The following is a 27,986-nucleotide window of genomic DNA, read 5'->3' as shown; positions in this document are numbered from 1 at the left end:
AAAGCAAAAGTGTGACGTTGTGAAATCATTAATATGTAGGTCAATATTAACATACTGTATTCAGCAGATCGTGTGGCAGGTTGTCCGGCAGGGTGCTTACCGAGTGAGCAAGAAAAAGCGGGCTGCTGGTGGCAGGGAGCAAAGGAAGGAAACGTGAGGAATGGCTGAAAGCTGACTGTGTTTTTCTACAGGAAACAAATCAGGAGGGAAACAATAGCAAAAATAACGCACCAAGTGTTTCCCATTTCGGTTGGAGAATTGTATTGAGGCTTCTTATTTTGTCCACGCACGGATCCGTCTGGTTTGCTGATTTAATGGGACAACGAAAACGGAAAAAAGCAAAAGGTGTCGATTTTGTCGTCTGTGTGGACGGGTGATACTTATTTTTATAGGACCAACACTCCACACGGGATGAATATGAGGACACTTAGTGCAAGGTAAACCGCATTGTTTGAGTAAAGAAAATGTCCCAGACTTGACAGGGGTAGTTAAGGATATATGTTTGGTGGGACTGATGCATTAACATGTTATATCCTTGAAGTGGTCGACTACCTATCAATAATAATACGTATTCAAGCTTCTTGGACAAGCCATCACAACCGAGCAGTCACACGAAAAGTAGCCTATATGTCCTTATAAGAGAAACGTAAAGCCATTTTTGCTTAGTCTGAACAGAAGAAAAACATGCGCGTGTTTGTCATCTGGATATTTTTGCGGTTGTTTTCACTACGGGATGGTGCGGCTGGTCAAGGACAATCCACTCCGGCTATTTGTTCGTCCTCATGCAGCTGCGACGAGGACGGAGGCGCCGATTGTTCTGGGAAAGGACTGACCACTGTCCCAACTGGTCTAAGTGCCTTCACCTATTATCTGTAAGTATCAACACATATTGAAACTGTGTAATACAACACGATTAAACCTATAATCAATATCTCTCCCTAGTTAGGACGTGTTTGTAACGGTAAGGTCGGCCACTACTTACTCGAGAGGGGCACCTCTCCACGTCAGTACTGGAGCAAACTTTTGCACAATGGCTGTCAATTAAGCAAAAATAATCGAGTGCGTTTTTACAACTTTGGGCTGTGGATCAGTTATTCAACTGATAACAAACACATTATTGTGGTTGGTATGAGAGAGCATACACAAAGAATGATGAACAGCCAGAGGAAAAGTAGGCCTTAAAATTAAAGGTTGGTACAGTATATACAGTATTGGCTAGGCAATGGTTGCCAAATGGTTCATGCTGGTCCTCTTATACCCTAGTATTTTACTCTACTGAAAAGCATGCAAGCTATAGCATATTCCTTGGCCTGGGACCTGGACTTTCACTTTCTTAGACTACAGCCATGATCTTTTACACTTATATTCAGGGACATGTGGAATAGTAGCCCATCGTCCATGTAAAGTAAGAAGGTCTTAATTTGCTGATTCTTCGGCCTGTCTTGGCTCTGTAGTCTGGACTGACTCTTTGTTGAGTTGTTAAGGAATAGAACTATGAAGACATTTTGTGCCTCCTGCTGTAAGAAGGCTGAGGTTTGATCCAGCACAGGCATTGACAGAGGGAACCTCATGATGCTTTGGTGTAATCCTTTTAATTTGGCCTTTATAAAATTGGAGATCAGACATTAACAGATCCCAGAAATACCTGCCTGAGACTGTTTATCCTGAATGCGACTCCACTCACCAACTCACATCATGGCAGAGAAAGTGCCCCTGAACAGGCAGTTAACCCACTGTTCCTAGGCCGTCATTGAAAATAAGAATTTGTTCTTAACTGACTTGCCTGGTTAAATAAAGGTAAAATAAAAATAAAAATAAAAAATGGCAGAGAAAGTGTATGCCTACCCCTAAAAGACAACACTTTGGACACACTTACCCATCTCAGAGACAGTTGTTGTGGTTGGTTTTCTGATATTTGCATTGCATATCCTTTACATATGCATTACATGTCATTTACAAAGTGATGCAGGAAAACTTTTAAAATTCATCTTACAGGGAATTCAGAATTACCCAGAATTCACCCCAGAATTTGTCAGTTCGGTAACACTTGTAACTACTGTAATAATTAAGTCTTATTTACTTTCCTTCCAAAGTTTCCTAAGTTGCAATATTGTGGCTCAAGCTATTTATCAACATGGGGAAAATGTGCAATGTTAAATTATTTGTAGACTATATTTTTAACAAAATAAAATGTTCTGAATCTTGTTCAGCAACTGCCGAAAGGAAAAAGCTGTTGTGATCAACACAAAATAACAACTAAACCAAAAGCCCTATGACATGGGTCTTTTAGTTAGCCTACAGTTGATTTTAAGGAATGATGACTGTTTCTTTTCTGTATTCCCTGTGACCATCATATCTGTCTTTGTCTCTGTACCAAGAAAAGCGAGTTGCTGTGCACTACCTTACTAGAGAGAGAGAGCATTACTAACTGAGGAGAAACTGAGACTGGGACTGCATAGTTAATACATTTCTGGTTAACTAGCCTTAAAGGTTTCACAATGTCTTAGTTAATGATAAACAGAGCAGCCGCCCAAGGGCGTCAAAGGGTCTATGTGTTATTTATTGAAGGTGGACCAAGGAAGTGTGCTTCCTAATGTGGAAAAGAAGGAAGGATCTGACCTTGACAAGACTACCCTCTGGGCACACACTGGTTGAATCAACGTGGTTTCCATGTTGTTTCAATGAAATTACGTTGAACCAACGTGAAGTAGATGTTGAATTGACGTCTGGGCCCAGTGGGTATTGATACAGAACCGTTTCATATCCAAGACTGAATGAGACATTTAAATATATACAATATCACCATCACCTTTATTTACATAACATAAAAGCTGAGGGGTTGGTTTTTACCTTTGTTTCCACCTAGGTGCCTGAACATTACACCACATGGACTGTAAGTACATTTTATTGACTTCTTGAGTTCATTAATATCCAGCAGAATTGTAGAAATACACACGCTCTAGAGTTGACCCAATAAACTGCCAGTGTTGTTTTGTGCCAGGTAAAATGAAGAGAAACAGTGGTATTTACCAATATGTCAATCTAGACACAGTGTAGTGTATGTATGCTGTTATCAAACATCATGATCTTTTCAGACTTACATGTAAGTTACCAACATATCCCCAAAAATTGTATTACTTATTACGATTGTAAGTGTGGGCTTGAAGGCTTCTTGTGCACCTACACTGAGCAAGGGTTAACCAAATGCTTTGTGACAGCTTTTTAGCTCATAACTACGTGATATATTCAGTTCAAGCCCTCAGAGTATTTGACGGGTTGCCTTGGAGCAATTCCACGGTAACAGAGTGATTTTTCACTTTAAAATGTATGTCAAACAAAAACCAATTATTGCAAACAAATGATACAACTCCATGCACAGGGACTACTTAGCAATTTCCTCTGACAATTCAAGTAAATGTGTTTTTGTAAAATGTTCAGTGGAAACTGTTAAAAGCGGTCAATCATTGGTTTTTGTTTGAAATACATTTGAAAGTAAAAATATTTGTCTTTACTGTGGAATTGACCCTTAGTGCAGCTGTCTCTATTTCTCTCTCTTTGTATTTCTCTCTCTCCCTCTCTCCATTCAATGTCTCTTCTCCGTCTCTTAAACTCCCCTTCTTTCCATTCCTTCTGTGTTTTGGTGAGTAGAGAGGTCAGGGGTCATGATGGATTAGTGCGACACATCACAGCTGTAGAAATATTTTTTTTGTCAGTGTTAATTCACAGGGAGGCTGTGCTGAGCTGGTAATGCTCCTTACAGGAAGTGAGCTAATGTTTGTTTAAAGAACTAAACAACTTTTTCACCTCCATAATGTTCATTTAATCCCAGTTAGCGCTCATCAAAGGTGGAATTACATCCTTAGTACTCTTCTAGAAATATATTTTGGTAACACTTTACATTAAGTTGCTTGTTTGCTGGCATACTAATATATTAATTGGGGTACACATTATCTGCTGTGACGTATAGTGGAAATTATAAGCTTTTTTGCTCAAACAGCAGAAACACAGGGATCAATCAGCAAGACTGGCAAATAGTGAAGCTTGATAAATTGAGTAATGGAAATTACTGAACGGAGAGATTAATGGACAGAAAGAGACAGTGAAATTGACACACACACACACACACAGAGAGATAATGACAGAAGCAGACAGGTCCAGCAGTCTTACAAGAGACACATTGCAGGCCCTGCTGTCCCCAGAGGTGGGAGAATGGTTTCCCAGAAGGTTGGCTTTGTTTGTGATTTTCCTCCTGCTGTGATTCCATCCAGTACAACCTGCCACCCCATGAATGTACTGAAACTGTTGTACATTGAAGCTGAGAGGAAAATGGAAGGCAGCAGTTCTGTTATGAAGGGAACTTACAGAAATAGGAGCACAAACATTAACTTCATCTTTTGAAAGTCAGGCCTTGGAATTCTGGAATGTCTTCTTAAATTGGAATAGTTTCAGACAGTTATGACTAGACCTGCTCTTGTCCTGCATTTGTAGTTATTTAAAGCGGTACTTCAAGTTTTTATTTCATGTGTGGTCATTCTTCAAAATGATTAACCCATATACTTAGTCACAAAATAATATACAGTACTGTACATTGCCACTTTCATTGGCAATATCCTACAATACTTTAACATTTATGCATCTGTTGATTTACATAATCTTACGGAATTTGACACAGACGGGAATTGGCCTGTGCCCTTTGTTTTATCAGTCCATAAATCAGAGTGTTGGGTTGGCACCAGCCAGCAGCCCAGGGGAAGGTTGGAGAGGTGGAGCTGCCTGCAGAATGTTGGTGTGTACAGTACGTTTTTTATTGGCAGCTGAAAATGAGACTCTCCTGCCTGAGGACAACAGGTGGGGAGAAAGAGAAATACGTTCTGGAACCCCCTCACCCTGTACACAAATTTCCCCTCTGACAGATACGAGTGACGAAAGAACATCTCAGTCTCTTGAGGGCTTGGTGACTGTGTGCGCCCTCTCGCTCTCATGTGTGCGTGCGGGGGGCATGAGGGTTTGGGATAGGAGGGGGTCACTTCTCACATCTCATCTCAATTGAAGTCCTTTCATAGTGTGAACAAGCACAAGTTTAGGGGAGGGAGGGGATAGGGGGACTAATACCCTTTCACTCACTGGTCCAGCTAGCTCACTTGCCATTGGTGCCCTCTATCCATCTTAAGCTGAATGATACTTTTGTTCATGGTCAGCAGAGGTGAAAGGAGCCAGTCACTGGTTCCCGCTCCCAAACAGGATGACTGCAAGATGGTAGAATGTTTACTTCTCTCTCTCCCTCCCCCCCTTTTTGCTCTGTCTCTTTCTCTCTCTCACTTATACACAACTCTCACTCCTTTTTTACTTCTAATCACTTACTCATCTTCACAATTTTTATCCTCTTTTTCCATAGTCCTCTCCAACTCTCTCATCATCACATTCTCTGTCAATCTCTCTCTCTTGGTTCAATTCAATGTTGTTAATTGGCATAAAAAGCATACATTTGAAAAGAAAAATAACTACGTTTAATGAAAGCCAACGACAACAACAACCATACCCATATCAATCACTTCTCTCGCTCTGTCTCTCACCGTTTTAGGACTGACATGTTTGCCTTGCAGGCTGGTTGTTTGCACTCTAGCTACAGCGAATCAGTCTCCCCTTGTACCCATGTGGTAAATGCTTGACCTTCTCTGCACTCCCATGGTGGAACACTCTGCCCGTTTGTGTATACAAAGTGCCCTTGTTCCTTTCCAGCATGGCAGCCAGGGAACCTCAGCCATCTTCCTCAATTTTCACCACCTTCACCTCTTTAATCAATAAGAAACAGCCGGCTGAGAAAATAGTTACCCATTACTTGCATTTTTTCCCACAACTCTGCTGTCAAGGGACCAGGGGGCTAAAAAGCCAAAGCATTACTGAGTTTGCTTTCCTTCTGAGGTAGTCAATGGTAGCAGGTGGTTGGGTTGGGGCCCGGTTTGGCTTCTCTACCTCAACAAATGACGTACCGGCAGGATATCGATTTTCATTCAGATGACATTAGCCGGTTAAATAAACACTGCCAAAAGGTATTGAAGAAGTGAAGTTGTTCTCCTTTTGAAGATCACCTTGGGATTCATGGTACATCTGAACGAAGGCTATGCCTCCTTGAAGCATGGCCCTTGCTGAGACTACATCAGATACTTTTTACACTTGCTACCTTCAACGCCCTCCAACTCATCACCCAGAGATCTTCAAAGGACAGACATAGTAACCTTTTTCCCCAAATCTCTATCTTAGTTATCTGCCGTTGTCCTGTCTGTCAATCCTTGCTGTTCTTGGCACGGTAGCTTCCCCTCCCTCTCATGGCTCCATGCCAGCCAGTGTCTGATCCGCCCACACACATACCACATATACACGCCTTGGTTTTGGAGTCGCTTTAAGTTGAATCTCTTTTTGGTTTGCCTTTGCCAAGAAGTGCAATCTTTCCATGTATAGTTCTCTGTCTGTAATGTGGAGCTCTGTGGTTGTTGTGTGGCTTTGGTGAGGTCCTTGTCTGGTCTGTGGACAAACACTAGTGGCCTGTGTAATTGTGAGGGGAAAGCTAACTCCGAGCTCAGGTTAAAATCATTCTGACCAAGATTTGTTTCGGATCAAAACATTGTCAATGAATCAGTGAATTGGGAACAAAAACAGTGTGCAGGCCTTCTTTATTATCCCTCCACCAAAGTATTTTAAGGACGTGCTTATAACCACAAGCTTTTCTAAAACCATGCTCCAACCATCAGAGACCGCACAATAAGCAACTAAATAACAAGTATAATTTCTCACTTGCCAGAGACTTGAACAGGGTTGACCTCTTTTTGACCCTCTTACCATGGAGAGATTGTGGATGGCTTTGAGATAATGCTGAGATAATATATTTATTCTCATTTTGCATCATAGCAGATGAATTATTGCTTATTTTTTTTATTGTTTCAAAGGTATAGATTTTGTCTTTGATATTGACCCCAAAAGTGAGTTAGGAAAGGTATCATGTCTTTTAGCAGACATTTTTTTCTGAGTAAAGATGATCTGTGTGTCTCTATTTACAGTGAATTGGCAGTGAATTCCCAGGGAGTTTTAAAGGTGCTCTGTTGAGACTTGACAACAGCCTCTGCTGCCTGCTCCCCATACTTTCCTCTGTTGGATGTCTTTGTTACTGATCTCCTTTTTTTTCTGTAGAGAAATCTCACTTGAGAAGTGAAACTTTTGGCAACTCTTGCTAGAAATGTGATTCTTTCCGTTTCCCACCAAGGCTGATATGAGCCCAAAGTGACACCTTTGCATTATTTGATGTCATGTTGACATTTCATACCCTCAAAACAGTGGGCATGTAACTGTTTTGCTTCAGAAAGAGTGCTGTTTTTTCTATATGTATCACAGCTGTATTTCTATGTAGGATAGGCAGGTCCCCTGATGACTAAAGCAGCTGGGAGGGAGGGTGACAGCATTCACAGACCACCCTTTCATCCTGTCCCTGTGGCTGCCTGCACTCTTGACCATGGCAGCCAACAGCCTGTGGAAGATGGTTACAGAGTGCGGGTGTAGGGGTGCTGTCAGCAAGACAGCAAGACAGAATGTATCCAAAGGAGGGACCACCGGGAAAGCCTTCCAAATAGTGGCCACACAACGCCCCAAGGAGAGTCCGTAGGGGGGTGGATCAAGGTGGAAGCTCCATTGTACAGCACCTAGAAGGCAATTGGATAAGCTAGGTAACCTGGAGATGGGGAAGATAGATAGCAGGGACGATGAGGGCCTTTGTAGTTAGAAACGTGGGGGGGCGATATTATCCTTTAAGGATCCAAAGTCCTACATGCACACACATGCAAGAGGAGGCCTGGTAGTGAAATTCAAGATTAGCCCTTTTATTATTATATATATTTTTTTTCGCCCCAATTTCGTAGTATCCAATTGTTTCAACTCCCGTACGGGCTCGGGAGAGACGAAGGTCGAGAGTTATGCGTCCTCCGAAACACAACCCAACCAAGCCGCACTGCATCCAACCCGCAAGCCAGCAGCACCAATGTGTCGGAGGAAACACCGTGCCCCTAGCGACCTGGTCACAGAAGTCGCTAGTGCGCGATGAGCCAAGGATATCCCTACCGGCCAAACCCTCCCTAACCCGGACGACGCTAGGCCAATTGTGCGTCGCCCCATGGACCTCCCAGTCGCGGCCGGCTGCGACAGAGCCTGGGCTCGAACCCAGAGTCTCTGGTGGCACAGCCTTAGACCACTGCGCCACCCGGGAGGCCTAGATTTACCCTTTTTGGGAGTTTCGCTTCATTATCAAAAGCAGGATGTTTTTTCAGTCCTGTTGTGGTTCAACTCTAACATCTGATGTCTATGGACTCCTCTTTGAAACCAATGAATGGATTCCTAATCAAGATGAGAGTGGCCCGAAGTTAAAAGCTACTCTCTGTTGTGGAACACAAGGGAATTGTTATGGTGTCATACCATTTTTGCTGTTTTTTTATACTATAGCCTGTGTCATTTTTATTGGAAGTAAAGATGATCTGTACTAATCTGTTTTAGGATCATTCTAAAAACAGTTTACAATCTTTACTAAACCTGCCTATATAACAATCTCTCATCAATTCCTAGAACTTTAGTTGGATTCGATGACAATTTTTGCCTACGGTTACTCTCTATGTATTACATATGTAAGTCACATACGGAATTAGTCAGGTGGGGAAGAAACGTGAGTGCTCTCTGCATAGTTGTCGTGCTGCTACATGCCTGTCTTTCTCTGCAGTGAATTGGAAAAGTGAACGTCCCCTGGGCAATATGAGGAAGGTTTCTTCAAGGGTTTACAGTATTGCTGGGGACCTGTTTTGGCCCAAATGAATCATTATACTGCTGGGGAAGATGACAGTACTTCCCCTCTACCAATCTACAGGAAAACCAATGTAACAGTGTTGAAAGCATGCTTCTGAGCAGTTACTTACTAGTTATGCCTCCAAAAATATACATTTGTTACACACTACCATGGCATCAAACATTATATACTATTTCTGCAATTCTCTGTTGTTGTGTCTTTAGGAGTATAAATCCAGCTTGATTGTTTGAGATTTGAATGGGAATCAGGGCTGTGTTCTGTTTCTAACCTGAGAGAAATACTGATCCACTCATGACACTTGTTGTTTGGGTCCACAGTGACATCAGCATGAATAACATCACAGAGCTCCCGGCATTTGTCTTCAAGAACTTCCCCTATCTAGAAGAACTGTGAGTATTCATCTTTTCTAGTACATTACCCACTACAGTTTGTCACATGCATATGATAATCAGTGGTTTTCAACCACAACGGACCAGTTGTATTATGTGTTTGATCAACAAGTTGCTCATCGAGATATGAAGAACCTTGTAGTTTCTCTTACACCAAAGAGTCATGCCTTGTGTTTTCAGAAAGGGCAAGTTACACCATGATGACTATCAAAAAGTACCATGACTATAGGCTACGTATGATTCCAGAGAACATGTATGTGAGATGCATCACATTCTTTCTTTCATTGTATTTTCTTTGAGAATTTACAGGGTGGCAACCGCATGTCTCAGTTCTGGGACCCATTCAATGAGCATATCTAATCGTAGAGTGTGTTTGTCATTTTTTTTTTTTACTCTTGAAATACCCCTCTGTCTGGTTCAGAGCTAGAAGTAAAGATAAGATCTGTCTACTTGATATCAGGTAACATGTGACCCTGAGAATGCAAAATGACCAGCTAACATTATTCTGCTTCTGTGCCCATGTTATTTTAGCCTGTCTGTGTCTATCATCTCGAACAAGTCTTTGCTCCCTTCTCATCTGAACACTAGGTCTACTTCATCTGCTTTGTCAAAGGGCAATTTACTTTTCATCGCATTGTAAGTGGAGGAATGCAAGGCAGGAAGGAAGAAGGCAAAACAATGGTTTCCATAACAACCTGGCTAAAAAGGCACTCTCGCTGCACTCCACCACTCAACATTACCTTTCAGGCAGGGGCAGGAGTCTCTGCCCAGTGTCATATATACTTAGAGAAACCTGTTCTCTGGGTTCCATCCTGCTCTGGAGCTGAGCAGTAGGCTTGGGAGATACCGTATACCAGGATATTTTTCAAAATACTCTCTATCATTTTCAATACTGTTTAAAAAAAATAGGGTGCGTTTTATTTATTTATTATTTTTATTTCACCTTTATTTAACCAGGTAGGCTAGTTGAGAACAAGTTCTCATTTACAACTGCGACCTGCCCAAGATAAAGCATAGCAGTGTGAACAGACAACATCACAGAGTTACACATGGAGTAAACAATAAACAAGTCAAAAACACAGTAGAAAATAGAAAAAAAAAGAGTCTATACACATTGTGTGCAAAAGGCATGAGGAGGTAGGTGAATAATTACAATTTAGCAGATTAACACTGGAGTGATAAATGATCAGATGGTCATGTGCAGGTAGAGATACTGATGTGCAAAAGAGCAGAAAAGTAAATAAATAAGAACAGTATGGGGATGAGGTAGGTCAATTGGGTGGGCTATTTACCGATGGACTATTTACAGATGGACTATGTACAGCTGCAGCTTTTAACTATAAGAAATCCTAAGATGTGTCAAAATGAATTATATCCGGCGGAGGGCTCCAGCTACGCATTTGGTTTGCTAACTTGCAAGCTGAGTGGCTAGATTTCAAGGTCAAGCTTCTTGGTTACAGCAGAGACATTCAATCCCCTCCTGGATCAGGATCCCTGTTGCCTAAATTGTTCTGTACCCCCAAAAAACTAAACAAAAAAACGACTTTTGTTTTGTTTGAATTAGCTCCCCTTGTGTACACTGCCGATAATACCGTATACCCCGGTATGGTACAGAATCGGTATCTCGGTATGAAAATCAGGATACCGCCCAACCCTACTGAGCAGCGCTGTAGGGCCTAGCAGTTATTTTCGTGCTTCAGAATGCTGTTTTGTTGACAGCTGTCTAGAGTTTTTAATTTGTGTTTGTTTAGCCTTATCCTTGAAACAAATCATAAGGTTTCATTGAGTGAACTGAGAGGATGGCGTGGTGGTGTTGTCACTGAACCACAGCTCCAGCCCTGAGGGCTTACTGAAAAGAGAGGGGGACATGCCCAGAGAGAAACATTCCCTCGCTGATAGTCACGCAACCCTCCTTCATACACACCTCCCATCCTGAACAAAGCACAACACAGCCTAGCTACCATGCTGACCGATAAAGACATGTAGGGGAGTCGTCCCCCTCAATTTGTGTTTGTATGTGTTTGTCTGTCTCTGTACACATTTGTCTCCATGAGCGTGTGTTCCTAGTCTCTTTACCTTCTGATGTTGAAGTGTATGTTGTCTACCAGTGAGTTTCTTAGTGAAATAGAATGGTTGTGGGAGTGGTGCTACAGAAGGGGAGGATTTAGTCTTTGCTCAACAAGGCTTAGCACATTCTTCTGCCTTCATCAAAGCCTAGGGGGACGTGTTCTGAATTTGTTGACAGAAAGGGAATGGGTGGGGAGGTTCTTCACCCTGAAACATGAGGGATGTCTTAGCAATTTGTTAGCAGGCCGACGTGTGGTGGCTGGGCCGTAGACATGTGGGCGTTGACCAGCTCCAAGACTGTGGACGTAAAGTTTACAGTACCATATAAATCTGGCAGACACACTAACCACATACAATTTGCACATGAATCCTACTCTGCTTTCAAACCTGAAGCTTTGTTACTTGAGTCCTAGATTAATAATTAATAATTGTCAGTAGTTGGGCTTGCAGTTGCAGCAAACTTAGTGCAAGAGAGTCAACAGGTAGGCTTAACGTATGTGCATGAAACTGGCCCCTTTGACTACAAGTACTTCAACAGCTCATTTACTGCTGGGAAACAATAAAAATGCTGTCAAAAGGAAACAATTCCGTCAATGAATAGTTGATAAAGACGCATGAGAAGCCAAAATGATTTGGGTGTTTGATGGTGAAACGTGTCCTGTGGAATCCTGTGGTTTGAGCCAGAGCCAAGTCAAGTTGTAGAGCATGTACAACCTTCCAAATCCAGCCATGTTTGTCAACCACAACAAATGTTATTTTAAACATGGTCTGCCATTGGATCACAGTTGAAGTCTGCCACTAGCGTTTGTGTGTTTAGACTAGAGACCCTGTCATATGATGCTGTCTGGTTGTTATATGATGGACGAAAAGTGTTCGACATCCCTGGAAGTGTGTCCCCGAGTAGGCCCCAGTAAGGGGGTGCGTTGTGGGGTTGTATTAGGGCATGGTGGGAGTTGTTACTCAGATTCCCCAGGCTCTCAGGCTCACACACAGCAGCTATTGGCTGCAGGGGAATCTAATGCCACCCAGCTCAAGTTGCAGAGGGTGATAAATCTGGTGCTAATCTCCCAGGCCAGATTTGGTGGAACTATGAGTCCCTGACAGCCCGCCCCCACATGATTATTCACATTGCCAGTTCTTCCTGATATCCTGGCTGGGAGGGAAGGGGAGGTAGACCAGGCCCAGGAGGGGAAACCTAGGCCCAGTCCTAATGTGTACACTCTCCCCAGAGGGTCTGGTGAAGTGACAAAATGCCGTCGCACTGACACGTCTCTCTGGCACCCCAGGCGTTATGTTATGTTATGTTATGCCTGGTGACACAAACTGGAGCCTGTGGGGTGTTTTCATTTGTTTTTTTGGTCAATGATTTTCAATCTTGTATGTATTAACATTTCAAAGTGAAGCTGTTAAATTGAGAGCTTTGAAAGTTGTACCAACAACATATAGATTACTATATGAATCATTGTTTTCGATGCAATCATGAATTTATCACCATCTTTTTCTCTCTCTCTTCCTCTCTCTCTACCTCAGGCGACTGGCAGGAAATGACCTCTCATTCATCCACCCTGACGCTCTGTCTGGACTGCATCAGCTCAAAGTCCTGTTAGTGTGCCACTCATTGGTCCTCCACACACTTGCAACACGTACACACAGACAAACACTCATATAATACCTGTATGTTCTGTGACTGTACATTGAGCCAAGGGTTCAAAGAACAGTACTGGTGAGTGCTCGGGCACAACCCACACAAAATCAAACACACAGACATTCACATGCACACACCTGTAAATAAAACTGGTGAATGAAATACAGGTGAATTAAATAAAACGGAGGTGTTCACTTCCTTCCCAACTAGCGGTTGCCATGTGACGTGTGTGAAGAGGCAGGAAACCAGAGGGCCTGTTCCCCTGGGCCCTAGCCTGCTTTGACGACAGAGACTACTGATAGTAGAGAGGAAGGGAGATAGTCACCATAACCACATCTGTGTCCAGTAGAGACTAGAATCCATCACTACATGGTCAAGTACTCACATGCCACATAAAAAATACTACAGTTCACTGTTTACTGTAGAATACTACAGTACTTACTGTATTCTTTAGTATACTATACTACACACTGTAGTATCTCTTGATCATGTGTAGTACATGTAGTAGTAGTAGTATATAATGTTGTAGTATACTGTTAAATACTATAGTATATACTACAGAATTATCCACAAAAAACACTAGTAAATATTGCTGAAATGTCAGTCAGCCAAAACCTTTTTTTTACTATATTAAATATTACAGTATTTAATTTGCATATACCCTGCCCATTCCACTCCCCATATCCCAATTTGTGCCACCTGTAAGTGAGAAAAATACATGCCAAGGATAGACCATATACACTGAGTGGACAAAACATTTCCGCGACATATACTGACCAGGTAAATCCAGGTAAAAGCTATGGCCCCTTATAGATGTCACTTGTTAAATCCACTTCAATCAATGTAGATTAAGTAGATTTTTAAGCCTCGAGACATGGATTGTGTATGTGTGCTAATCAAAGGGTGAATGGCCAAGACAAAATATGTAGGTGAATTTTGAACTAGTTATGGTAGTAGGCGCCAGGCGCACCGGCTTGGGTGTGTCAAGAACTGCAATGTTGCTGGGTTTTTCACGGTCAACAGTTTTTCCAGTGTATATCAAGAATGGTCCACCACTTGAAGGACATCCAGCCAACTTGACACAACTGTGAGACTCATTGGAGTCAGCATCCCTGTGGAACACTTTTGACACCTTGTAGAGTCCATGCCTTGACAAATTGAGTCTGTTCTGAGGACAAAAGAGGGTGCAACTCAATATTAGGAAGGTGTTCGTAATGCTTTGTACTCTAAGTGTATTATGTTCCCTATGGTTATAGAAAAGAGCAGAGGCTCTGAACATTCCGTTCAGACCCCAGTCCTACCTACCTACAGGTTATAGAAAAGAGCAGAGGCTCAGAACATTCCGTTCAGACCCCAGTCCTACCTACCTACAGGTTATAGAAAAGAGCAGAGGCTCTGAACATTCCGTTCAGACCCCAGTCCTACCTACCTACAGGTTATAGAAAAGAGCAGAGGCTCTGAACATTCCATTCAGACCCCAGTCCTACCTACCTACAGGTTATGGCAAATTTGCTCTTTTAGTATTTGTCCAGTATGTTTTGTCAAAGAGAGAGCCCCCCACTTCTATGTCATAGATGATAAAACAAAAACACTTTAGTAAATACTACAGTAATGACCGCAAAAATACTATAGTATAAACTACTGTTTTTTACTACAGTATTTATACTACAGTAAACCGTAAATACTACAGTATACTACAGTATTCAATGTAGTGTTTTTGCAGACTTCAGACTGCAAAAAAACAATACAGTGGGTAAGTCCGCAAAAACACTACAGTGAATGAATACTATACTATTCCTACCATAGTATACACTAGTATTCTTTAATATGGGATATGCATGCAGACACAAACGTGTGTGCTCAGAGGCATGTTGGTGCGACCACAGTTCAGGATATAAAACTGTGTTCTCTCCCTCAGGATGTTGCAGAATAATCAGCTGAAGACTGTTCCAAGTACAGCTATAAAGAACCTCTACTCTCTACAGTCTCTGTGAGTCCCCCTATCTCTTCACCCATCTGGAATTACACACACACACACACACCTTTTAGAGACTTGAAATGGCAAAACTCATGGACATCGCAAGCATAATCATGACATTTACAATGGGAAGCATTCACTCTACAATCCAATTGACCTATTAGCTTCCTCTAGACTGGCCGGCATCATTACACTAACCTTTACACAGCTCACACATAACCATCTGGTTACCATGCTGTCTTTACCCCCCACCACGTTACATTTACCAACAGTGAGACATCTATTTATTTATGTGGTTGATTTTTGCCTGTATGGGTTTGAAAGGGATGTGTGTGGGTTATGTTTCCTAGACACTGCAGGGCTCTCCAGTGCGGCAATTTTAATTATTGCTGTGTGACCTGGAATTTTAATTCAGGTACCAGTATGCCTAGAAAAATTAAGGATTCTAGCTTTAATACCTCAAATATTTTTCATTGTGCTCCTAAATGTCTTTGTGTCCGCCTACATTTTTCAACTTAGGCGCGCACATGTGCTCCTTGTAAAAATGGTCTGCGTAGAACCCTGCACTGGTTTCCAAATCCCCAGCTCCTCAGCATCTCTTTCCTTTCACTTTAACTTAGTGACTCTGTGACTACTGCATGTCACTCTCCGAGGGACTATGACTGAGCATTACTCCATCTTTGTTTCCCTGTGCCTCTTTTGACTGACTGTGAATAGTGTAGGATGAGTTCCAGCTGGAAGCCTGGTCCGGGACATGCTGAAAATCCCGCTTTCTGCCATTTATCACCTCTCCAGATCCTTTCCCTCAGTCCCACGTTTTCCCTCTTTTTTTCCTTCTCTTTTTTTTGCAGGAGTCTTTTCTCTCTTAGGAGTTAAGGTCTGTAGCTGAAGTAATATGTTTTGGCAGAGCCTAGCTGGGTTTGTATAATGCCTTTGAGAGTTAGCTGTCAGTCATCGTGCCTTTCTGCTTCCAACACAGACTCGTAGGGAATTTAGAGGGAGAGAGAGATATGGAGTCATGGAGGTGGAAAGAGAGCGAGGGAAGAGGAGATTGAAACTTAGAGGGAGTCTGTGAAGGCAAGAGCAGAATTACAAAGGGATAGAGCTTTTGTTGCGAGGGAGAGAGTGAATGTTGTGATACTACATTAAGGAGCAAGTTTCATGAATGAGGAACAGAATGTGCAGCACCAGCCAAATACAAAACTAGTAGAAACCTTGAGTGTAGAACAAAGCTATTTAAAACCTTTTGTTTGTAGTCCTCACCACAGCAGTTTAAATAGTTAGAAATAAATGCAGAATATTTACAAGAGTAATGAAATTCGAATTTGTATAGTAACGCCATACTTTCTATACATACGTTATAATGTAGTTGTAACGGTTTTTCTCCTCTTCTGAGGAGGAGTAGGAAAGTTCGGACCAATGCGCAGCGTGATAAGTGTCCATATTTTAATGAAATATATCCGAACACTGAATACAAAAGAACAAGAGAAATAAATTAAAACCTAAACGGTTCTGTATAGTATAACACAGACACAGAAAACAACTACCCACAACCCATAGTGGGAAAACAGGCTGCCTAAGTATGGTTCTCAATCAGAGACAACGATCGACAGCTGCATCTGATTGGGAACCATACCAGGCCAAATACAGAAATACAAAACCTAGAATACGAAACATAGAATGCCCATCCCAACTCACACCCTGACCAAACTAAAACAGAGACATTAAAAAGGTCAGGACGTGACAGTAGCAGGCTATCCAATGGCTCATTCAAATATTTGCAGTTGATAAGATTAAGGGCAATGGAAAGCTGTTAAAAATGGAGGACCGTAGTGTTAATGTTTTTCTACTGAGGCAATAGAAATACCTCATAAATACCATTCCTTACATGGCCCTTGATTCCCTGTCTCTCTTTCTCTCTGTCTCTCTCTGTCTCTCTCTCTCTCTCTCTCTCTGTTATGTGCTGTATCAATATGAAATGTCCTCAACGTGAGAATGTTAATGGTGGTGAATGTATGACAGGATTCACATATTGGTGTGACATAACTAGTGAGATAAAGGTTTCTAAAATCTCTTTTCCCCCCCTCCCTCTGCAGACGTCTGGATGCCAACCACATCACGACGGTGCCTGAGGATAGCTTTGAGGGCCTGCAGCAGCTCCGCCACCTCTGGCTGGATGACAACAGCCTGACTGAGGTCCCAGTGGGCCCCATGAGACACCAGGCTAACCTGCAGGCTCTCACCCTGGCACTCAACCGCATCACCCACATCCCCAACAATGCCTTTGCCAACCTCTCCAGTCTGGTGGTGCTGTAAGTGCTGCAGATTTATCTATTCCAGACCTGGGTTCAAATACTATTTTAAATCTTTCAAATACATTTAGTGTTTGCTCTAGTCTCTCTGGAGTGCAAGAGGGGCAGGGTTTGGACTCCTTGTGATTATTCTATTGGTTCCATTGTGCCAGGCAAGCTCAGTAAACTCAAGATAGTATTTAAACCCATGTCTGAACTATTCAAGTCAAAACAGAGGATCTGTTCTGTGCTCCTTCCCATAGGGGAGAGTTTGGGGGGTTCAACTCATTGGTAGTATACTGTAGATTCAGATGTAGCACAGACATTAGATATTTTTGGTGGAGATTTACATCTGTTGGAAGAAGAAAATGTAGGAATCATGGGTAATAGAATATAACTTTTATTATGAAAGACAGTTACATGTAACTATTTAAATATTTTTAAACAAAGTGTCAAAGGAACTAACCCTCAGATTACACTTCTCTACCATTCAAACATTGCAGATGTTCAAATCCATTCCACTCCAAGTCAAATTAAATTCTCAGTTAAATACATCAACATACTGTATGAAGCCATCACTTACTGTGGAATGCCCCTACAAACACAAACACACGCATGCACACATGTGCACGCGCACACAAACGCACGCGCGCGCGCACACACACACACACACACACACACACACACACACACACACAAGAAAAATGCTATTGCTGCAGGGCCCAGTTGGAGGGGAAAAGGACAGAGCTGTGTCCCTAGTGGCTGGCAAGAATAAACAGGAAGAAAATACCTTGAATCCGTCAGGCTTCGACACACCAGCACTCACAATGATACCTGACTTACCAATCACTGTGGTCTCTGGTGATAGCTGCAGAGGACATTTACCTTATGAATAGATTGAATTGGGTCTTACTATCAGGCAGGGAGTGTGGGAGATGTGAAAAGTGCTGCGTTGTTCATCCACAAAGGATGGGATGCCATGTGGCAGATTGAGCATTTTGTTTTTATGTGTGTTGTATGTCACTAAGAATAGCTATATTATATCCTGCTTAAAAACCCAGACAGGTGACCTCTCGAGTGGCGCAGTGGTCTAAGGTACTACATCGCAGTGCTAGCTGTGCCACTAGAGATTCTGGGTTCGAGTCCAGGCTCTGTCGCAGCCGGCCGCAATCGGGAGACCCATGGACCGGGAGACCCATGGAGTGGTGCACAATTGGCCCAGCGTTGTCAGGGTTAGGGAGGGTTTGGCTGGCACTAGCGACTCCTGTGGTGGGCCGGCTGCAGTGCACGCTGACACGGTCGCCAGGTGTACGGTGTTTCCTCCGACACATTGGTATGGCTGGCTTCCGGGTTAAGTGGGCGTTGTGTCAAGAAGTAGTGCGGCTTGGTTGGATCGTGTTTCGGAGGATGCACGGCTCTCGACCTTCGCCTCTCCCGAGTCCATACGGGAGTTGCAGCGATGAGACAAGACTAACTACCAATTGGATACCATGAAATTGGGGAGAAAAGGGGGGGGGAAATATATATATATATAATAAATAACCCAGATGGATCCCTATTAAAACCTCCCTGCATGTTCAATCACACAGACTAGATATCCTATACATGTTCATTCTGTTGTTCAATGTCCCTTTTGGCTCGTCTGCAACAGTGAAGTCTAATTTGAGCCGGGAATGGAATATAAATATATCCTTTATCTTCCAGGCATCTGCATAATAACAGAATTAAGGAGATTGGGGAGAGCTGCTTCACGGGGCTAGAGAACCTAGAGACGCTGTAAGTGCATTTGAATACAAACTCATTAACAGTGTGTATGAGCCACTCACCTCCCCAAACACACACCCAGAGCAGCCGGGACGTTAGTGTGTATGAGCCACTCACCCCCCCACACACACCCACACACCCAGAGCAGCCGGGGCATCAGTGTGTATGAGCCACTCACCCCCCCACACACACCCACACACCCAGAGCAGCCGGGACGTCAGTGTGTATGCCCCCCCCCCCCCCCCCCCCCCCCACACACACACACACACACACACCCAGAGCAGCCGGGACATCAGTGTGTATGAGCCCCCCTCCCCCACACACACACCCAGAGCAGCCGGGACGTCAGTGTGTATGAGCCACTCACCCCCCCACACACACCCACACACCCAGAGCAGCCGGGACGTCAGTGTGTATGGGCCACCACCCCCCCACACACACCCACACACCCAGAGCAGCCGGGACGTCAGTGTGTATGGGCCACCCCCCCCCCCCCCCCCCCCCACACACACACACACACACACAGAGAGCAGCCGGGACGTCAGTGTGTCCACTTCCTCCTGTAATTGCTCCAGGATAAATGGAGCGGAGTCCATGATGGCTATCTGCACTACCCTCCCATTGTTCGCTTCCTCCTGCGTCGCCAGCCTGAACAGTGACACAACATCTTTAGTCCGGAGGGGACAGAGACATTCTGACCTATGGTTTAACAGCAGCCATATTAGACGTACCATGGCTGTTACAATTATTTTTGCAGTGTCACACTCACTCACAACATTGACACTGATAAAGCATAAAGAGAATTGTCTTACTTACTATAGGAGCCTACCTTATATTATGAGCACTCCAGTCTGTCATGGGAACGACAGTACACTTGGCTATTTTATAGTGTAGTGCCTGAAACTGGAAGATCAATATTTTACTATCGTTAAGGTGACCGTATGTTTGCACAGCACTGCTAGTGAATGGTTACAGTATGATTGAGTGTGCTGTGGTGTGTGGTGTAATGATTATGAAACTCCCTGCTCCTTTTGGCCCCTCAGGGATCTTAACTTCAACAACCTGATGACCTTCCCAGAAGCAATCCAGGCACTGCCCAAACTGAAGGAGCTGTGAGTACTGTCCCATGACAAACACATGCACACGCACACAGTCACAAATGGAAGCACACGCACACGCGCCCGTCACTGACACACAGGGATGCACATGCGTACACAGATTCCCTTTGTCAGATTTTTCAAATCTGAAATGTCAACTTTGAGTGATTAGGTTGATTAGTCAGTAAGTGACATGTGGCCTAGAGGTGATATCATTTTCTGCAAAAAGAGGAGACCCCTGGTCTTTTCTCCAGTGTAACTGTGGTTGCGTGCAGGCTGCAGTGTTTTTGTAGAAATGTGAGCTGTTGATGTGTCTCGGTGGAGCTGTGAACCTTGGCAGGGGGAGCTGAGAGATTAATGATGGGGTCTGACTAGTGCCCCCAACTCCTCTATCTGTTTTCCTTTCCTTTGTTGCTCTCCTCTCCTGTCTGTCAGCGCTGTAGTAGAGAGAGAAGCTGTCTTAATGTTCCTGTACAATGGTTTCTTGATCCCTTGAACTTGTGATGGATATAAGGGACCTGTCTACTAGATAAAGACGCAGGCACCTTAGGTACATTACCTGGCCTTTGTTTTCACAGTATCACTGGGACATCTTGAACAACAGATCATGACTTCACAACGTTTCATGTGGACAGTAACAACTGTTCTCCAGATGGTGTCCTTTCATATTTCTGATGGATAAACAATATTGAACAGATATGGAATTGACCATGTTTTATGACAGCAGTATAGATTAATTAGCAGTAAAACCTTCAGGCAAATAATTGACATGCACTAGATTGAAAGATGCCATCTAATGGTGAAAACTGGAATTAGCCACATTAAGTGCAGAAATCAGGAAGCTGTAGCACACAGAAGCTGTGCATACAGAATTAGTGGTCATTTACATATTGGCAACTATAACAGTTTACTTCATTTGGACCTCTCGCTTTTCCTAATCACAATTTGTATCTTTTTCAGCTGTTGCAACTGTATCGTTGCATATTTAATATTCCACCTTCATCCCAAAGATTGTGGTTAGAATAATTGTTTCACTGTGTATATTTTCACTTTCCTCCAGTGGATTTCACAGCAACGACATAGCAGCCGTACCTGAGGGAGCCTTCCACAAGAACCCTTTGCTCCGCACCATGTAAGACCATACTTCAAAGCCAGTCCTACTGTCAACAAATACTATAGAATAGAACCTTAAGCCTTCACACATTCATGTACTAGCACAGTGTTCCCCAACTCCAGTCCTCCAGTACCTCCAACGGCACACATTTTGGTTGTAGCTCCAGTCAAACTCACCTGATTCAACTCATTGAGTGCTTGATGATTAGTTGACCAGTTGAATCAGGTCTGCTTGTCCGGGGCTACAAAATATGTGTACTGTTGGGGGTAGTCCAGGACAGGAGTTGGGAAACACTGTACTGGTATGTACAGTTTATCATATTTACACACATAACTGTCTCAGTGAATGACTGACTGACTGACAGCACCAATCTGGTAATATAGTGACTGACTGACTGCACCAAGCTGGTAAAATAGTGACTGACTGACAGCACCAATCTGGTAATATAGTGACTGACTGACAGCACCAATCTGGTAATATAGTGACTGACTGACAGCACCAAGCTGGTATAGTGACTGACCATGGGCCCTATAAGATATTTGTCCAGAAGATGGTGCCATTCTCGCATAGTAATTTCGTTTACTGTCAGTGTCCTCTTCTCTTATCCTCCCCAGCCACCTGTATGACAACCCCCTGTCCTTTGTGGGAACTTCAGCCTTCCAGAACCTGTCTGACCTGCACTCCCTGTAAGTCCCTGTCCATATCTGTTGGAAAGCCAAGTCTGGTACTCTGAGCATTGTATTCATAGTGTGGTAAGGATCTCTGAATTAACTGCTTTACAATAACAGTGTATGAAATCACCATGTGATACAATACACTGGATATCGCTGGTGCTCAGGTGCTTTTTTCATTCCATGATCTAATGTTACGAGTGGACAGTTATTCCGACTAAAGTTAGTCTCTGGTCTGTCATACCTGTTTGTGTTTTAACCCTGTGAGGTATGTGTTTCAGGATGCTACGTGGAGCCAGTATGATGCAGGAGTTTCCCTGTCTCACTGGGACTAACAACCTGGAGAGTCTGTGAGTACACAATACAGCAGATGCTTTACATCAACATACACAACTGACACTGACCAACAATGTTAGAATGAATGTGTTCGTGTTAGACAGATTGTTAGTGATTATATTTTTTTCTGCCTTGTCTGAGGTTAAGTGAGACCGTTTGTCAGTGGTAATTAAATCAGCGTGTTTCTTTCTCAGTACTTTGACTGGCACAAAGATTGCTGCCGTACCGGTTGAGCTCTGTGAGGATCTCAAGGTGCTGCGGACTCTGTAAGTATCCCCAACCTCACCTCTCACCCTTATCCTACCTTATTAATCTATTTCACATAAATGCTGGTGATATTCCAGGTTATATTATTTCATCCTTTTGCCCATCAGAGACCTGTCCTACAATGAGATTGAGGAGCTGCCTTCCTTCCAGGGCTGTCTAAAGCTGCAGGAAATGTGAGTAAGGTATATTGTTGGGAATGTGAGCAAGAGCACAAACACATTTTTAAACATTATACTCAAGATAACCCCCATCTTCTATCTTTTTCTGAGTGTATATATTATGTGTTCTGCCCTAATTATAGAAGCCTGCAGCACAACCGCATCCAACAAATCGACAGGGACACATTCCAGGGTCTGTCTGCCCTGCGCTTGCTGTGAGTACACACACACACACACACACACACACACACACACACACACACACACACACACACACACACACACACACACACACACACACACACACACACACACACACACACACACACACACACACACACACACACACACACACACACACACACACTCACACACACACACACTTGAAGCCTATAGTACCTTGAGGCTTAAAGGTGAAGGGCCTAAGTAGATCTCATTGGAAATTAACTCAGTTCTGCTTTCACTAGCTCATGCCAGAGGCTAATTTAAAGCATGCTTAATTTGCTGCCCTGATTCTGAACACATCATTAAGTAATTTTCTTTACTACAGGGACCTGAGTAGAAATGAAATGAAAACCATCCACAGAGAGGCTTTCCTCTATTTGACGGTGCTAACAAACCTGTGAGTAGGACACTGTACTGTGGTAAAAACTAAATCTGTTCTCATACAAGTCATGATAACAAATACATTACTGTTTAAACAAATGTGTACATATGCTAGTAGTGTGTTCCAGGAATGTATGTATGCTAATATGTCCTGTTTGTTTTAGAGACCTGAGCTTTAACTCGCTGACCAGCATTCCAACAACTGGACTGAGTTCACTGAACCAACTGAAACTCACAGGAAACCTGCAGATGAAAAATGTATTTACTGCAAAGAGCCTCCCCAAACTCAGGTCAGAATCCCAGTAATTCATCCAAATGACCTCACACTGTCCTGAACTAGATGTGAACTCACTGTAGTGCCAAACCCAATTCACTTACAGTAACTAAACTTAAGTCCAACTGTGAGGTTGGGGTCATGCAACACCTTGAATGATAATGGTCCTATTGTGGTCTACAGGTCAGTATCAGTTCCCTATGCTTACCAGTGCTGTGCATTTGTGGGATGTGATTCTTCAACATCTTCCACTGATGAGGAGGACATCAAGAAGGTTACAGGTAAAATATGTCGTCATGACTGGTGATTAGACCACTCTTGGAATAAAAAAAAGTATTATTCAGAGGAGGGATAAAAAGTATATTGAAAGTGATTAGCTAATTAATCTTTGTGTTCTAGGTGGAGAAGAAGTGGAGAGGATATCGATGGTCATGCACTGCTCTCCCTCTCCAGGTAAACCACTGTCACTTTATTGTCATCTACAGCATTGAATTCGGTACATCATCACATCTCTTACTAACTGAAGGCTGACTCTGTCTCTCTCCTCCAGGAGCCTTCAAGCCCTGTGAGCACCTCCTGGGCAGCTGGATGATCCGTCTGACTGTGTGGTTCATCTGCCTGGTGGCCCTGATCTTCAACACTCTGGTGCTGGCAGCCACCTTCTCCCACCGGGCCTTGGCCCTCTCCCCTGCCAGGCTGCTGGTTGGCCTCCTGGCCCTCACCAACCTGCTCACTGGGGTCTATGTGGGGGTGCTCACTGTCCTGGATGCTGCCACCTGGGGCTCCTTTGCTGAGTTTGGGGTCTGGTGGGAGACGGGGGTGGGCTGCCGGGCAACAGGGGCCCTGGCGGTGTTGTCCTCGGAGTGGGCTGTGCTGCTGTTGCCCCTGGCGGCTGTGGAGCGCAGCGTGGCGGTGAGGGCGCTCCTGGGGAAGGCCATCTCACCCAGGAGGAGCAGCGAGAGGGGGGTCGGGGACCGACGCTTCGCCCTGGCGGCTGCTCTCCTGGGACTCCTGGCGGCTGCAGCAGCCTGCCTACCCCTCTTCAGTACCAGCGACCCTTCAGCCTCCCCTCTCTGTTTACCCTTCTCTGGCGGTGAGGGCCCTGCGCTGGGTGTCACTGTGGCCCTGGTGCTGCTCAACGCTCTGGCCTACCTGTTCACAGCAGCAGTGTACACCCAGCTGTACTGTGGCTTGGGCAGGGTGGAGCTAGCAGACCAGGAGCAGGCAGGGGCTGTACGCCACGTGGCATGGCTCATATTTACCAACTGCATCTTCTTCTGCCCTGTTGCAGCCTTCTCCTTCGCCCCTCTACTGGCCAGGTCTGGCACCGCAGGGGGCCCTGAGATCGCCAAGTCCATCACGCTCATCTTCTTCCCCCTACCGGCATGCCTTAACCCCGTGCTCTACGTTTTCTTCAGCCCCGCCTTCCGGGAGGACTGGCTGCGGCTGCGGGGCCATGGAGCTGTGGCCCGGGGGGTGAAGGCTGGGCATTGTGCAGGGGGCTCTGGGGTCGTGGATGGGGACGGAGACTCCTCCACACGGCTGGGCTATGACTGTGGGGTGTACTCCCAGCTCTGTGAGGAAACAGGCATGTGTGAGCGCTGCCAGGCGGCTCTACATGCCAGGACCTCTTCCTCCTCATCATCAGTCTGCAGACATTTGGTAAAGTCCCACAGCTGCCCTACCCTCTCAGCCGGTGCGGCAGTGGGCCAGCGTACGGAGGGATACTGGGCAGACAGCGGCACCCTCTCTGCCCAGTCAGAGTACGCTGACGAGGGGGACTCGTTTGTGTCCGACAGTTCAGACCAGGTGCAGGCCTGTGGACGAGCCTGCTTCTGCCAGAGCCGAGGGCTCCCTCTGGTCCACTACGCATACAACATACCTCGCATCAAAGACTGAGAAACTCTTCAGCTGTGTGTGTGCATCTGTGTTTGTTTGTGTGTGTGTGTGTGCGTGTGTGTGTGTTGGACACTATAACAAAAAGAAAGGTTTGTGATACACAACAAAACATGTGCAGGGTTCCTGCACACAAATCATTCAGGAAGCACTTCTTTAATCACTGTGTGAACCAGACTTAACCGTCACAAAAAGGGAATCTGGCATTAAATGAGACTTCTTTGAGACCTGAGACTTTTGGTCAACTCTTGTTTTGCCCTTCAGGATTTACAACTGATTCCTGTGTGTGATAACACCAAACTGTCTGTCAAATATGTAACCAAAGAGGAAACCTTGCCACCAGTGCCTGCTTCTTGGTTTAGAGCAAACTCATTGTCAAGGTGTTACAAGCCTGAATTCATCTGTCACGTCTCTTGCTAAGGCAAGGGTCTATGTGCCATCCTTTTGTAGTTTGTTTTGTGTTATATGTATATTGTGTGTTTATATGTTGTCATTCCCCGGTCTGTCGACTTTAAAGCCTTGCCATAATCGCTATTCATTTGTATATGTAGCAAATGTAATCATAATCCTCATTCTAGGGTTGTTTTTCATATGAGAATATAAAGTAACTGAAAGGAGAATTGTATGGAAGCGGCTTTAAATGAAGGGGTACTGACAATGTGTTAAATATAATCTGACAGCTGCATTTTCAGCCCTCCCTTTGTGAGCCAACTGAATCTGTTCATGTATCTTCACATGCCCTGTATTCATTCCTCAAGAGTACAAGTCCAATGACTTAAATGTTTATTATCTTTGACAATAAGTGTCAACAATTCTTCCTCGCTATGAGTGATACAATCTTGGATGTCACGTGGGAATGGAAGAGAGCACTGTTTTATCAACAGTCTTACCAGGTTGTTGTGGAGAGTTTTATGACTTTGTTTTGTCTCTTGGACTGAAAATCATTTAGTTGAACTGTGCTTTTACCCCCAGGGTCGTTCTAATTTATTGCTTAAAGAGGAGCAGAATGTCTCGGCCATGGACAAGGTTATTTCAGGTGCCAGGAAGTTGGCTTTGAAAGGTGAGTGCAGCATGTACCAAGTGCAAGCTAAGCCTCTGGTGCTGAATGTTGATGGCACACAAAGACCTTCATTTCTGGATTGTTCTCTGAGACAGATCGCATTAGAGTAAAATATATATATATTTTTTTCTTCTCTTAAAATGGACATAATTGTTACTCACAACCCATTAATGATGATCAAGATGCACACAATCCCACAGCTCAGCAGTGTTGCCAGTGTAATGGATATCATGGTGTATGTTATGATATAATAACAACATATAATGTTTCACTATGAAACATTTTATTGGATCAGGTTTGACTGTAGGGGAATATCTGTTTGATGTGCACGAGCATGACTTTGCGTATAGGGCCTGCACCATACCACACCCTAGGAGCCTGTATCCACATGTGTAATTCATGTGAGTGCTCAGGAAATTAGGCAATTTAGGGAAGCCTAGACTCCCCTCAACACTTTGTTAATGTGTCCATATTATCAAGCTCATTGGCTATTGAAATTATATCACAAATGTTCTTATTTTTGAATGGATTTGTCAATGTTTTGACTGTGTGTAATTTTAACCCCAACCAACTGTCCAGATTGTATTGGAGATGTTTGAAGCCCGTACATGCAAATTCCAAATCGGTGTGTATTGCTGTCTGATTATCCATATTTAAATGATTTTTGATAGAAAAAAACAATAATCAAGAATGGGATGGATTGTCTAACCATGGAAGCTACCTCTTCTACTTTAGTGGCTACCAGCAGTGCTTTGTAAGGTGTGTGTTGTTATGCTATTGATATTTAGTTATTTTTGGTTTGAACTGTAGGCTTTGTTTGTAAATACATCGTTGTACAGAGTCACTGAATTTAAGTAATGCTTTTAGTGGGAGGAATGTACAGTATGTACTGTATACTGTGATTTTTGTAAACCAAACTATATAAAACCAGTTGCTTAAAAAAACAATGCTTTATCTACAAGATTTCTGACACACACACTTTCACTCATGCTTATAATTTATTTGCCCCACAGTGACACACAGTTGAGTTGGACTGATTTCGACCTTGTCAGGACGGTCAGTGTTTTTCTTTGCCTACAATGTTATGTTCTGTCTGACTGACTGACCATAATGCCACTCAAGGGTGCTGTTGAAATTGTCAAGGCTATAAATGTCCCACAGGGCACTGGCACCTCTCCCAATTGGCTCCTCTGGCTGAGTTTCAAATCAAATTGTCGCATACACATGGTTAGCAGATGTTAATGCGAGTGTAGCGAAATGCTTGTGCTTCTAGTTCCGACCATGCAGTAATATCTAACAAGTAATCTAACCTAACAATTTCACAACAACTACCTTATACACACAAGTGTAAAGGAATTAATAAAAATATGTACATAAAAATATATGAATGAGTGATGGCCAAATGGCACAGTTTGTTCATAGTATTGTTTAAAGTGGCTAGTGATACATTTATTTTTCCATTATTAAAGTGGCTAGAGTTGAGTCAGTATGTTGGCAGCAGCCACTCAATGTTAGTGATGGCTGTTTTACAGTC

The 27,986-nt window shown here is 43.6% G+C and overlaps 1 protein-coding gene across 2 annotated transcripts; it reads left to right on the top strand.

Annotated features, from left to right (window-relative positions):
• The first annotated feature begins 56 nt into the window (after positions 1 to 56).
• On the top strand, positions 57 to 27,399 carry LOC110506651 (leucine-rich repeat-containing G-protein coupled receptor 4). Of its 2 annotated transcripts, XM_036963395.1 has the most exons (19): positions 57 to 872; positions 2,867 to 2,893; positions 9,157 to 9,228; positions 12,826 to 12,897; positions 14,859 to 14,930; positions 17,015 to 17,230; positions 18,914 to 18,985; positions 20,017 to 20,085; positions 21,131 to 21,202; positions 21,799 to 21,870; positions 22,137 to 22,205; positions 22,386 to 22,457; positions 22,566 to 22,631; positions 22,760 to 22,831; positions 23,167 to 23,238; positions 23,387 to 23,512; positions 23,680 to 23,777; positions 23,896 to 23,949; positions 24,047 to 27,399. In XM_036963395.1, the coding sequence occupies exons 1-19, from the start codon at positions 685 to 687 to the stop codon at positions 25,393 to 25,395; spliced, it is 2,910 nt and encodes a 969-aa protein (XP_036819290.1). In that variant the 5' UTR covers positions 57 to 684; the 3' UTR covers positions 25,396 to 27,399. The 2 variants fall into 2 exon arrangements, with proteins under 2 accessions (XP_036819290.1, XP_036819291.1); XM_036963396.1 differs by lacking the exon at positions 2,867 to 2,893 and having other exon boundaries at positions 58 to 872.
• Positions 27,400 to 27,986: the final 587 nt, after the last annotated feature.

Source organism: Oncorhynchus mykiss, chromosome 26, assembly GCF_013265735.2.
Source record: "Oncorhynchus mykiss isolate Arlee chromosome 26, USDA_OmykA_1.1, whole genome shotgun sequence".
Taxonomy (NCBI): domain Eukaryota; kingdom Metazoa; phylum Chordata; class Actinopteri; order Salmoniformes; family Salmonidae; genus Oncorhynchus; species Oncorhynchus mykiss.
Note: the sequence above shows the minus strand (reverse complement) of the source record. Positions and strands in the feature narration are given on the sequence as shown.

Bases quoted from the DNA above. Each gene is read 5' to 3' on its own strand.
- LOC110506651 (XM_036963395.1), top strand. From the start codon at position 685: ATGCGCGTGTTTGTCATCTGGATATTTTTGCGGTTGTTTTCACTACGG. The intron at 22,458-22,565 runs GTAAGTATCCCC...TTTGCCCATCAG, and splicing joins CTCAAGGTGCTGCGGACTCT to AGACCTGTCCTACAATGAGA. The intron at 23,513-23,679 runs GTCAGAATCCCA...TGTGGTCTACAG, and splicing joins AAGAGCCTCCCCAAACTCAG to GTCAGTATCAGTTCCCTATG.